General features: G+C 34.9%; 1 protein-coding gene across 3 annotated transcripts in view; it reads right to left on the minus strand.

The window, feature by feature from the left end:
- The window catches only part of rbm25b (RNA binding motif protein 25b), a 54,645-nt gene that overhangs the window by 20,929 nt on the left and 19,314 nt on the right, over window positions 1–14,402 (minus strand). For all 3 annotated transcript variants that reach the window (XR_015517462.1, XM_087296418.1, NM_199790.1), the window contains 3 exon segments: window positions 4,147–4,409; window positions 2,187–2,313; window positions 2,017–2,106 (listed from right to left, as the gene is read on the minus strand). Coding sequence is in view for 2 of the 3 variants with exons in the window: in XM_087296418.1 (XP_087152544.1) it covers window positions 2,017–2,106; window positions 2,187–2,313; window positions 4,147–4,409 (480 nt within the window). In the remaining variant the exon portion in view is untranslated.

Raw genomic sequence — 14,402 nt, forward strand, 5'->3', positions numbered from 1 at the left:
ATCGGGTCAGCTAGTTGTTCCCAAATCATGGTTAAAATGAGGTGACGGCTTTTTCTGTCACAGCCCCTCGTCTGTGGAATGGTCTGCCTTTACTTATTAGGTCATGCTCTTCCCTGTGTGTGTATGTGTGTATATATATATATATATATATATATATATATATATATATATATATATATGTGTGTGTGTGTGTGTGTGTGTGTGTGTGTGTGTGTGTGTGTGTGTGTGTATTCACCTTATTCTCCGCCGACAAGCGGGCGCAGGCATTTGAATCTTTTTGGCTTGAGACTTCCGCTCTCATTCACTTCCATTCATTTTTTGACGTTAAAAACTGCTCGTTACGCTGCTTGATGTTGCAATTTGATATTTTCTTATTATATTATTCTACTTGGTCTGTATAGTCATGCAAACATTTGTTTGTAGAGCAAGTAGTTTGACCGTTTTCTGCCGTTTATTATTCCTAGTCATTTCTCCCATAGACGACTGAATCGGAAGTTCTAAAACAATCGCGAAAACAGGCGCACTTCCGCATTGTAGAATAAGGTCAATACTGATTATAGGTTTAGTATGTTGGTCTTTTTGTAAAGCACTTTGGTCAACATCTGTTGTTTTTAAATGTGCTCTATAAATAATTATAAATAATATTGTAAAGGTAATCTAGTGACTTTTTGGATTACTTTTGTGCTAACTCTTATTTCATGTCACATACTGAAGCAGGAGTTTCCCTTTTATTATTTCGACAAACAGGATTGTGAAACAATATTAGTTGTACTCTCTCATTCACTGTGCTCTGGGTTGACCAACTATGATGACTTCTGCCGCTGAGAAACCCGCAAATGTGAAAAGATTTGTGGAATCACTGCAAGTAAAACGGGTAGTTTAGGTCTGTAGTTTAGTTTAGGCCTAAAGGATGGTTTAGGTAGTAGGCCTGTGACTGGATACCAAGAAAGTTTAAAATATTTGGGCACAAAAAAAATTATGATGTTTGGAGGTGTAACAAAGATTAATGGTATTTAATTATTTCTATAATTTATAAACAAAAAAAGGGTTTTCATATTTGGAATGTTTGTCTTGATTATTGTCCAAATATCTACAATTAAAAGTGGAAATAAGATTATTTTACCAATCACATTGGCAGACAATTTTCCTTATTTAAAAAGAAAAACAAAGCCTTAGAGCCTTATCATACACAATAAGACGCAAGATGTGTTTGTAGCGATTTGTTTGTCTATTGTCAGACCAGCGCAATCCTAATTTTCAAGTTTTGCACCACATTGCTGAAATAGCAAATCCATTTGCGCCACTTTGGGGACTCATGGGTGTGCTGGTCTGAAAAGGAGATGTGTTAAGGCGCATTGTTGACTCATTGCTATTTTGAAGAACTAAAATAGACCACACCATTGACCAAGCTCTAAAGTCCAGCGCAGAGCGCGTTGGTTGTGCTCTCATTAAGAGAATAAGCACAACCCTGTTAAACCATGCGCCGGGGCGCAGAGCATATTTTTCCATTATTCAAATAGCCAAAGTCGATTCAGACACGCTCTTAATGCTTTTTGCGCTTTAGACTTTGTGCTTAGATCATTAAAATAGAGATCTTTATTTGTACATATTTCTTCTGAAGGTGAAAACAATGTATTTTACCCAATCTAAGAATTTTTAGATATTTGGACAACAATCGAGACAAAGCAAAGAAAAGCAATTTTGCATTATGATTATTTATCATTATTAATTCTGTACCTGAATAATGTTAGACTCCCCAGGTAAACGTCAAATAGAGCTAATTAAAGTCTTAATTTTTATTGCAGAAAAGTGAAATATCACAATCTCAGACTTTTTCGATAACATGCAGTCCTACTCTCGATCAATTGTCTCTTGCTGCTGTGGCAACAAAATGCTTAATATCCTTGGAAGACTTTATTTTATTTTTGACTTGGGCACTTTTAACACAGTTCCATGACAACTTCTTGTCAAGTAGTTTTAAAACAAGACAAACACACACAAAGAATGCTTGCTTACCATTTCACGCCGGCGTTCTTCCTCTCTTTCGATCTCCTTGCTGTAATCTCTGGCTTTCTTCCTCTCTCTGAGCTCCCAGTTCTTCAGGCGCTGTGGAGAGACAGTAATAATGTTAATAATCCATCAATAATTGAATCCTTCAGAGATGTGATCAGAGAGACGTCCTTTACCTCCTGATACGCTGCCTCTTTCTCCCGCAGCTTCCTCTCCAGTTTGCGCCGCTCGTAGGCCTCTTCTTCATCCTCCTCGCGATCGCGCTTCTTGTCTTTGTCTCTTTCTCTATCGCGACTCTGTTCCCTGAAAAAAACAGACAGGATGAAAATTAAATGTGACTTCTGAAGTTTGGATAGTTGTCTTTACCTGCTGCTAGGGCTGGGCGATCAGGCGATCTAGGTTTTTTTACAAAGTTTGACCGAGTCACGATTTCGATTTTTTTTTTATTGTGTTACTAGTCAACTTAAAACATTACAACAACATGACTGAAGTAACATTCTCTTTATAAGTAACTTAAAAAACCACCTGGTTAAGGAACATTGTATTCTTAATGGCCATGTCATAGAAAAATCGGTCAACAAGGTGTAAATAAATGTAAAACAAATTCACGAGTTAAATAGCGTTGCTGAAGATTTGAATAAGAAATATTTGTGTAAATATTGCAGTTGCAGGAATACAGAGATATTTTTTGCAATTTTGCTGAGTCTAGGAAAGATTGGCTGTCAGCTCGGCTTTGACTTTGTCTTCTTCTGATTGAATGAGAGGTTGTAAAGCTGCTGCCTTTTTCTTAAAAAGATACAGTGGAAGTAAAGGACTGAACATGGAAACCGTAAAGCCTAATTTAACCCAATGTGTGAAGTTGTGGACTTATAGCAGGAGTACCAGATGTGTGTCTAATATAAAATAATATATTTAATCTGTTTTTCTTTTTTCCCCTTTTTAAATACCGAACATTTCATGCGCTTTGCTCCACTCTCTCTGTTATGCTGCCTGATCTGTCTGGTTTTCAGCTAGGTCCGCTAAATGACGTCATGGGGGCAGCTACTTTCACTTTCTCTGCTACAGTCCCTCACCTCTGCTCATGTTCAAACCAAAAGATCAGCGCGGTTTTTCACATGGCAGGCTTTTACGTCCTTCATACATGTTGAGATCGAGTTTGTCGACTTGATGAGGGAATGTCTTGACAATCCATACAGACGTGACTCAGACTAATGCAACAAGTAAAATCCTACATGACTTCACACAGTTTAAACTATCACACACCAAACACGCACATTTGCATGATAATTAACAAGAAACTAATCAGATGGCGCTCTGTGGCGCGGCTGAAATATAAACTGCGTCGTGAATCGTGGCTGGGCGGCGCCGGTGTGTGTATAGAAACCTGTTTAAAATTTTAAAATCCATGGCGCTGCGTGGTGCTGCGCGGTACGTCGCCGAGAGGCGCTTCTATTGTGTGACCTGCTTCATACAGAGAGTGAACCCAAGCGCATTGGTGCCATTATAATGTATTAAATATGTATATATTTAAAATAATAATAATAAATAAATAAATAAATAAATAAATCGCAATTTCTCGATTTAATATAAAATTAAATCGTCGTCAAAACGTAAATTCGAATTAATAAAAAAAATGTATAAATAAAAATCTGAAAAATCACCCACTCCTACCTGCTAGATAGAATTATATACACGTGGGGGGCACACGTAGATGCTATTCTGTTTTTGCACAGTGCAAAAAAAAAAAAGGCCAAGTAAACACAACATAGCTGCCGTTTAGGCTGAAGTGCACCCTTTTTGTTATCTTGTTCCAGTATCTGTAAAAGCTAAAATGTCTTATGTTTACTTTCTGTATTTGAAAATAAAGAAAATGTTGTCCAAAGACAAACTTTTGTTTTTAATAAATAAATATTCATTTACAAACGTTTACAATTAATGTAGGCTATTATTTTACTAATAGAGGTGCAGATCAGCCCACTGAATCTGCTGTTAAAATCCACGGTGACCTATCATCATGCCCAAAACAAAGAATTATTTAAGTGTCAGCTGATCCGCGCATCTCTACTGTGCGTATACCGCAGTCCAATAAATACATTCGTCATAATAGGCCACCTGAAGAGGTGAGGTGTTGCATACCTGGATCGACTGCGGCCCTCGCTTCGGTCTCTGCTTCGGTCTCTCTCCCAATCTCTATCCCTGTCTCTCTCCTTCGTGCGCTCGCGGTCTCGATCTCTCTCCCTCTCGCGCTCTCGTTCTCTCTCCCGTTCGCGCTCTCTTTCTTTCTCCCGTTCACGGTCTCTCCGTTCTCGCTCCCGTTCCCGCTCCTTATCTCTTTCCTTTCGTTCCCGCTCCAGCTCCTGCCGCTCCTTCTCTCGCTTCCCCTTCTCCTCTTCCAGTTTCTGTGGGGGGAAAATGGGGAGGAAGTTTCCGGATTAGCTGTTGCTCACATTTAAGACCAGCACAACACACAACATCACTCTATGAGGAAGTGGTTTACAGTCCCTGCCATTTAAATAAAGTCACTCGTATAGAGGCAGCAAAAGCACGAGAACTCTTACGAAAATGTTTGCTAATTTAATATCAAATTATGTATTTTAAATAGTTGACTCATATAACACATCACGATTAGTGCTGGACAAAGACTAATAGTGTGGCAAAAAAGGAATTTATTTTTATTACTTTTATGTCTTTATTTTTTTATTAGAAAAATGTTTAGACTAACAATAGATTAATCAATCTTTTCTATTGTATTATAACACATCTTGACCATACACACTTCCTCTGAACTGCTGACTAGTGGAAAAAGCAGAATAAGAATAAATTTAGGTTTGTTCCAGACTGCTGTCTGGACATGTCACAAGTTGTCATGATCTTTGTAGAAGTTGTGAAATCTATTAAAGATGCACGTAATTGTTCAGTTCTGGTATGCAGAGAAGGGTTGCAGAAAGAGGAAGTATGTCTAGGGGTTACAAAGAGCCAAGGGACTGCAGAATGACTGATCAGTGACGTTAAACTAAAACTTCACCAGTTATTATCAGTTGTGTATATATGCTGGAGTCAGGAAATGTAAGTTAGTTGCAAATCTCTTGAATGTAATTCTTGTATTGCATGGGGGTAATGTAACCCAGAGCTCTGTCATCGAATTATTCATTTGTATCTAATAAATTACTAATATTTTTGGCATTGAAGAAAACCCTCTCCAGACCTTTTCTCATTGAACACACATGGAATTGGCTTGATATTCCAACAATAGCATCCAAAATAAAAGTGTGTTTTGATATAATATGTGTGTTTTCTACATTTTATTAGGTATATGTGATACTACACTAAACAATTTTGTTGCATGTTTAAATTTATCATTCATACCATATACAAATTTTATATCTAATAAACAATTTCCAAAATATATGCATAAATGTAAATATACATAATAAATATCCACAGTATGCACACTTAAATTATCTCAAAAGAGACTTTTATTTTGGATGTGATTAACCACAATTAATTTTTGCTCAGCACTAATCATGATACAGATAATCTCCACCTGCTAACAATATATATATATATATATACACACACACACACACACACACACACACACACACACACACACACATACATAGTCACATTTTGGAAATTTAGTTAAAATTAATTCGACTCAATTAATATTTTGCCTACACGTAAAGGACCATTTATTTTTTACATCATATATTTGCTAATTTAATATAAACTTATGTATTGTATATTGGGATGGGCAATATGACTGATAACCTGATAAGAGCTGGGCAAAGATTAATTATAATTAATTACATCCAAAATAAAAGTGTGTTTTGACACAATATATGTGTGTATTGTACTTATACATTGTTTCTGCTACATTCATTCTTCCGCGAGGCGGGGCGCCACACCAAACTGCATCCCGCCACGGCTACATTTCAGTTTCTCATTCAAAACATTCAGTCATTGTTGTTGTTGTTTTAAATAGCGGGTTATAATCGCACCAAAACGTATTAAAAGGTGAGTGAATTATAACTTTTCTGTAACAGTAGTAGTGCTGTGCGCTATTTGTTAAACCCTTTAAGCTGACGTGCTGACTGACTGACTGACTGAATGACTGAATGACAGGTGCGTAATGCGTGAGGCCAGCAAACACGATGTAGCTTTCAGTTAGGATGAACACAGTTTCCATAATTATACTTTATTTATAGATAAGTCTGTGGTTCTGCATATAATGACTTTATCTTGCTGTAGTTTATAGCCGTTTCACTTTACTTCAGGACGCATTAATGCTGCTCTGTAAGTCTATTGGAGACATTCAGAAATATTCCTAGCAAATCTTATAAATGTTGAAGACATACTCACTACATAAACGCGCTAAATCGCATTTCAGCAGTGTGAGATTCACAGGCTCGTATTACATAAATGCGATCTCGACTTGTAATACTGTGCTCAAGACTTTTCTCCATTTGTCACTGCAATAACGCCATAGGTAGTTGGTAGATTTGTGTAAAAGGTCTGCCTCCACCGCTGGAAAAAATCCTAGAGAAAACACTGTTTATATTATATTATTATCTATATGTGATATACACACACATGCATAAAAACAAAACTACACTAAATAATTTTGTTGCATAGATATTTAAATTAAAAAACACTTTGTATCATATACACATTTTATACCTGAAAATATATAAACATTTTCTTAAATATATGCATGCATGTATCTATATATACTAGGACTGCACAATATATGGTTTCAGCATCGATTCTGCAATGTACGCATCTGCAATAGTCACATCGCAGAAGGTGCAATGTTGAGTTGGGTGTTTAATTAACCAAAATTTACAGTTCAGTACACGATTTGTTGAATCATTTTGAATTAACCATAGTTTTTAGGTGCAAATAAGTTTTAGTCAGATGTGTTTAAGGCCAGTGACTGTAAGATTTAAAGCAGATTTAAAGCAAATTTGGAAACAAGAAATTATTAAATTTGCCGTTTTACCAAAGATTAATTAAGCTAAATTATTATTAAATTATTATTATTATTAAATGAAGACTATACAGTGTTATTTTAGATTTGATAATTGAATTTCTGTACCTCAATATTGTCCAAAAAACCGCAAAAAACCATAAAGTAATGTTTATTTCGTTTTTATCTGTTTATAAATGTTTTAATATATACATTTAGATATATTTTATGCAGATTTACTGCTCTACAAAACCATCCCAATCAATGTAAAATAGTGAATTCTTCCCAAACAGCCATTTGAGTCATATTGCGCAAATATATTCATATTGCAATATATAAAATCAGACACTCAAAATATCGCAATGTCAGTTTTTTCAATGTTGTGCAGCCTTAATGTATACAAAATTTACACCAGTACACACACTTAAATTGTCAAAACAAACTTTTACAAACATTTTTGCCCAGCACTAATCACGATACAAGTCATTTCATATCCTGATAGCAATATGTATCTCAATATTGTAAGATTTCGGCAAACACAGTCAATAATTGATACTTTGACCACATGTAAAGGATTATTTATTGATAAAGTACACACTAAAAATGTACTCATCCGTATGTGATCATATTTCTCACTTTATCTAGAACTTCAGGACAAATGTTTGATTTAAACTACAACATTAATAAAATATCGAAAACAATTAGAGGTTAAACATAAAAAATAAAATAAACATAATAAAATATTTATAATGAAGCGAAATAAAATATACTTACAAGCTCAAAACTCATGATTCTGTTAATCATGTTTCTGCATCCCTGTAATGCCTTGTAATATTGCGCTCAGAGAAATTATGAAAATGAAAGGACACTTTTTATTTTGTCCATACAATATATATCTGTATTGAACAGCCCTAAGCTGAAGAACGAAGAATATACGATCATTTAATGACTAAAGATACTTATCACTAGCAAATATTCAAATATTTTTTCTAATGGAAGGCAAAAATTAATCACGATTAATTGCAATTAAAAAAAACAAACTTTTATTTCGGATGTGTTTGTTTAAATCGCAATTCATCTTTTCCCAGAGCTTATCTTTACTTAGTGACAGAAACAGAGCGGAATTTTAATTTCAAGCTTCTTTTAGTAGAGCTAGTGAGACAGAAATCAAGCTTCAATTCCAAAATGTTTTTAATTTTTCCTTAAAACATGATTTAAAGAGTCAGATTTTCAACAGGGACTGGATTTTTTTTTTATGTGAATGATCGCATTTTGGCGAAATGATTTTGTTATATTTCTATTTTATACTTTATTATTATTTCATATCTAAAGTTCAAAATATGTTATATTTGTTCTTATTTATCATAGCTATAACTTCTACACAACCTGACAAAAGTCTTGTGGTCGATTTCAGTTGTAAGAGCAGCAAATAATAACTAGGCTTTAAGTTGATCATTTGGAAAAGTGGCAGAAGGTGGATTTTTCCATGAATCATCTGTTGAGCTGCATCCCAATCATCACAAATACTGCAGAAGACCCGCATTGAAGAAGATTCTTATAGAATCAGTCAAGTTTGGTGAAGGAGAAATCATGATTTGGGGTTACATTCAGTATGGGGGTGTGTGAGAGATCTGCAGAGTGGATGATCAACATCAACATCCTGAGGTATCAAGACATCTGTGCTGCCCATTACATTACAAACCACAGAAGAGCGCCAATTCTCCAGTAGGATAGCGCTCCTTCTCACACTTCAGCCTCCACATCAAAGCTCCTGAAAGCAAAGAGTGCTCCAGGATGGGCCAGCCCAGTCACCAGATATAAACATTATTGAGCACGTCTGGGGTAAGATGGAGAAGGCATTGAAGATGAACACAGAGTCTTGATGAACTCTGGAAGTCCTCCAAGAACGCTTTCTTCTTCATTCCAGATGACTTTATTAATCAGTGATTTGAGTCATGTCAGAGATGTATGGATGCAGTCCTCCAAGCTCATGATGGAGTCAGACACAATATTCATGCAGCATGACTTTATATTCTATACTGGACATTATTTCTGTTCAGTGATGAGACTTTAGTCTAAGCAGAGTCAGACCTTACTGTCCTAATTTAATCATTAATAATCAAAGCCTGATCATATTTTATTGTGGTAAAATAAGCGTCATCTAGAGGCCTTTGCCTCATATAAGCCACTTCTGACTCCAGATGATCAACTAGAAGTCAAATTACTGTTCTTAAAACTTGCATTGGGAACAAGACTTTTGTCAGGTGGTGGATTTCTATGTCTAAAATGGTCTTTTCACCATAGTTTGGATTCTTATTAATATTATTCATGTTTTCTGAAGGTTGCGGGCAGATGTACAAACATTCCACTGCATACCGTATTGTGTATGTGACTTGAATTTACAATTTTTGAATGGAGCGTAAACCAAGCACTTGCTAATAAAGGAAGCCTGGAAACCACTTTAAGGACCTAAATTCGACATTGCAAACAAATAAATAAGATCGGAAACAGTTGAGGCCGCTGTAAAGTTTCCGTCTCATCACATGATCAACAGAAAGAGGCTTCAATCCTTGTGAAACTAGTTGTTTGTTCACTTACAGGTGATGACTAGTGACTCACAGCGCTGCCGTGGCCCTACAAGCCTTTATTTGTTAGGCCTGGGAGGAAAAGCAGGTCAAAGGATTCACAAGGAAAAAAATAAAAAAAACAATCTGTTCTCTTTGCTTGCAACAACTCTCACAAAACAACTTCCAGACATTTCTGCAAAGGTTGCGACAGGAGCAATGCATACTGTATTTGTTAGCTTTCTTTTTCTTTGTGGTTTGGATAGAGAAAAGTCAACAAATGAAGGTGTAGAGACTGCTTACCCCACTGTAGACGACACACGGCCCTCAGCGGATCTGACTGAGTGATTATGAAATGCGCTGAACACCAGCACAACACCCGCAGCTTTTAGTGTTGAGTACAACAGATATTCCCAGAAAATGCATTTAAATGCTTTTGACTTTAGTTGGAAGTGTGCTGAACTTTTTCATGACCGTGGGTGTTATGCAGCTGAGCAGCAGCGAATAAACATGGAAAACAGGAGGTGAAGACGAAAGGGACAAATAAAACTAACAGTGGATTCAGGCGTTCATCTGAAATCTGTTTCATTAATGAATTAAAAGAAAGCTTCTACATATACTCTTCACAATGTAGCCTGATTCAAAGTGGAGCAGCTTTTAATAACTGTTAAATATAGCCTTTTTTATAAACAGGAAAGGTTGACCTTTACCTGATCTTCAATTGTAACTTCAATAACTAATATTAACTTAACAGCTGCTTTAATTTGTTATTATCATTATATATATACAAAATCAAACTGTAGAAATTCCTTGAACTATGACTTGTTTTTTTGGTGATTGTATTTTTTTCTTTTCATTTTCCCCAAATATTTTCAGTGGCAATCATTTAATTATTGACTCTGACATTTACAGTGTGTTCTATTAATAAAAGTAATCAATTAATCAATCAATCAATTAATTAATTAATTAATTAAAAGTTTAAAGAATAAATACATTTTTAGAAAATTTTAAACTAGAAACTTTGCCCTGGCAACTAATTTGTTTTTTAAATACGTCCCAAAACAAAAACAAATGTACCATTTTTGATGCACTTGATATTAGTACATAGGACAAGATTATTCAATAATATACTTATTGACAATCTCTGACTTTTACAGTGTGTTAATAATTTAAAGAAAAAATGAATTAATAATAAAAAAGAGCTATAAATAAATAAATAAATAATGTAAAATGTGCAAATTTTGCCCTGGCAACAAATTATTATTTTTATTTTTTTCATAAATTCCAAAACAAAAATGTACTTGGGAATTAGATATAAATAATGTGGCTTAATGCATAAATAATGAGACAAGAGTATCCAATCATATACCTATGGACTATCTCTAACTTTTACAAACTTAATAATTAAAAAACAATAATTAATTAATAATAAAAAAGAATTTAGACTAAATAAATAAATTAATTAATAAATAGAAACTTTGCTCTGGCAACTAAATAAATTCATTTATTTTTCTTTTTTTTTAATAAATCTCAAAACAAATATAAATGTACCATTTTCGACACACTAGAAATTAATAATGTGGCCTAATGCACATATAATAAGACAAGAGTATCCAATCATATACCTATTGACTATCTCTAACTTTTACAGATTTAATAATTAAAAAATATATTAATTAATAATAAAAAAAGAGTTAAATAAACAAATAAATAAATAAATAAATAATGTAAAAGTAGAAACTTTGCTCTGGCAACTAAATAAATTTATTTTTTATAAATCCCAAAAAAAAAAAAAGTACCATAAATACTAAATAATAATAATAAAAGTGTCCAATCATTACCTATTGACTATCTCTAACTTTTACAGAGTGTTAATAATAATAAAAAAAAATATTAATTAAAAAAAGTGAAGAATAAATAAATAAATAAATGTAGAAATTTTGCCCTGGCAACTAACAGATTTTTTTGTTTGTTTAATAAATCCTAAAACGTGTCATTTGTGAAGCACTAGATATTAATAATTTGGCTTAATACCTTAAAATAATAAGAAACGATAAATTGGAAATTGTGATCAAATATAATAACTTTCACAAACAAGATGATTTGATTAATCATTTTTATTAGCATTAAGTTTCATTAAATGAATTCAACCTGCTATGTTCTTCAATAATTCAAGTTTATTTGTACAGCACTTTTCACTATAATAATTGTTTCAGAGCAACTTTACAAAAGGTGCATATTATTGCATTACAATCAAAATAAAAGTTAAGGTTATTAGTTACTTTATTTTTAAGTCACATAACTTTTTTTAGTTACTAATTACTTAAGCTAGTTAACTAGTAACTAATAGCTTTTAAAGTTCTATACTTCACAAAAATGTTTTGTTGTAATTCTGTGCGACTTTAGCTTGACTAATTTCTAAACTAATGTTCACACACATCAAAACAAAAAGGACACTTAAAAGGAAAAGAAAAGAGTGCAGGCAAGCAGGAAGGATGGGGAAGTACTAGCAGACTCAATCACAAAGTGAACTCATACCTGTATAATCTTCAGAAAGTCCGTGTGCTGTGGAGGGGCGCCCCCTACTTTCACAAGAGCCCAATGGGCCAATTCACTGTTATTCAAGTCAGCAGTATTCATGATAGCACCAACATCACTTTTACTATAGCAGACCCACACAGGTTCACTGGCCGCCCATGTCTTGGAGAAGCAGAAAACAAGCAGTTCCTCCTGTGTATCCCTTTTATAACTGATCTAACAAACTGTTTGGACACCCCATATGTAAATTTATACTAAAAATCACCCAAATTTGGGTGTTGTTCCCGTTTATCCCCTTTATAACTGATCCAACATACTGTTTTGACATCTCATATTCAATTTGATACTAAAATCAACTAAATTTCAGTGCCATTCCCCCTGTGTATCCCTTTTATTACTGATCTTATACACTGTTTAGACACCCCATATGTACTTTGATACTAAAATAACACAAATTTTGAAGTGGTCCCCCTCGTGTATCCCTTTAATTACTGATTGAACGCACTGTTTTGATACCCCATATGTGATTCGATATTAAAATTCTTCCACATTTCACAGCGAATAGGTGCCGTTTCCCGTGCGTATCCCTTTTATAACTGATCTAACTTACGATTTTGACACCCCATATGTGTTTTGATACTAAAATCTCACAAATTTCGGTGTTGTTTCCCCTGAGCATCCTTTTTATAACACATCTAACACAGTTTTAACACCCCATAAGTATTTTGATAATAAAATCACCCAAATTTCGGTGCAGTTCCCCCTTCTATATCTCTTTTGTAACTGATCTAATACTCTGTTTTAACACCCCATGTGTATTTTGGTACTAAAATCAACCAAATTTCAGAGAGAGTTCGTGCAGTTCCCCTGAGTATCCCTGTTATACCTGATCTAACACACTGTTTGATACCCAATATGTATTTTGATACTAAAATCACCTAAACTTCGGTGCAGTTCCCCTTGTGTATCCCTTTAATTACTGATCCAACATACCATTTTGACACCCTATATGTATTTTGATACAAAAATCACCTATATTTTAGTGCATTTTCCCTTGTGTATCCCTTTTGTTACTGATGTAACGCACTGTTTTTACACCCTGTGTATTTTGATACTAAAATCACCCAAATTTTGGTGCAGTTCGCTCGTGTGTATCCCTTTTATAAAAGATCTAACACACCATTTTGACACCTCATATGTATTTTGATACTAAAAATTAAGCGTATTTTGGTGCATTTTCCTTTGTGTATTCCTTTTATTACTGATCTAACACTTTTTTACACTCCAAAAAAAAAAAAAAAACAATTTTGAGAGTGAGTCAGTGTAGTTCTCCGTGTATCCCTTTTATAACTGATCTAATGTACTGTTTTGACAGTCAATATGTAATTTGATACTAAAATCACCTAAATTTTGGTGCAGTTCTTCCTGTATATCCATTTTATAACTGATCTAACACACTGCTTTAACACCCCATATGTATTTTGATACTAAAATCATCTAAACTTAGGGTGCTTTCACACCTGTGAATCGATTCAGTTGTTCTGAAACAGAGATTACAATTGTTACATTGTTGCTCTTTGCTCTTGGAGCGGTTCGCTTTCACACTGCAAAGTTTCTAATCGGACCAAAAGAGCCAAAACAAGTCACGTGCGAGTAAACTTTCCTCACATTGGTCAGAGTGTTAGGGTTTATTTTGCAGCGTCCTGCTCAGCTGTCAGGAGAGGTGGTGGTTTGGTGGTGATTGACAGGGTGCGTGCGACGTGTCTGAGGAGAGACACGGTGGGGAGGGGTGAGAAGGGTGCACGACGATGCCTATTTGAGGACTGGGAGAGAGACGCGAGATTACCGGGAGATCATCACTCGTTTGCGGGCATCCGGAGACTCGCGAAACTTCCCGCCTTACTCATAATTCTCTCTTCATATAGCCGTAAGCCTATTACATATCCATAAAACACTGTGATATAACCGCGCTCGGATCTGATCGCTTTCTCACTTCAATCGAACCGCTCCAGGGTTCGTTTCAATCGAGCCGAGACCACTTCATTCAAGCGATCTCGGAGCGATTACTTTGGCGCGGAACAGAGCGCGATTGCCCTGTTCACATATGCCAAACGAACCGCGCTAACTGGGCAAACGAGATGCGTTCCGAAACAAAAGTGTAGGTGTGAAAGCACCCTTAGGTGCAGTTCCCCTAGTGTATCCCTTTTATAACTGATATAATACACCATTTTTACACCCTATATGTATTTTCATACTAAAATCCCCAAATTTCAGAGCGAGTTGGTGTAGTTCCCCCCGTGTATCCCTTTTATAACTGATCT

The sequence above is a fragment of the Danio rerio genome, chromosome 20, assembly GCF_052040795.2.
Source record: "Danio rerio strain M-AB ecotype USA chromosome 20, GRCz13ab, whole genome shotgun sequence".
Lineage (NCBI taxonomy): Eukaryota > Metazoa > Chordata > Actinopteri > Cypriniformes > Danionidae > Danio > Danio rerio.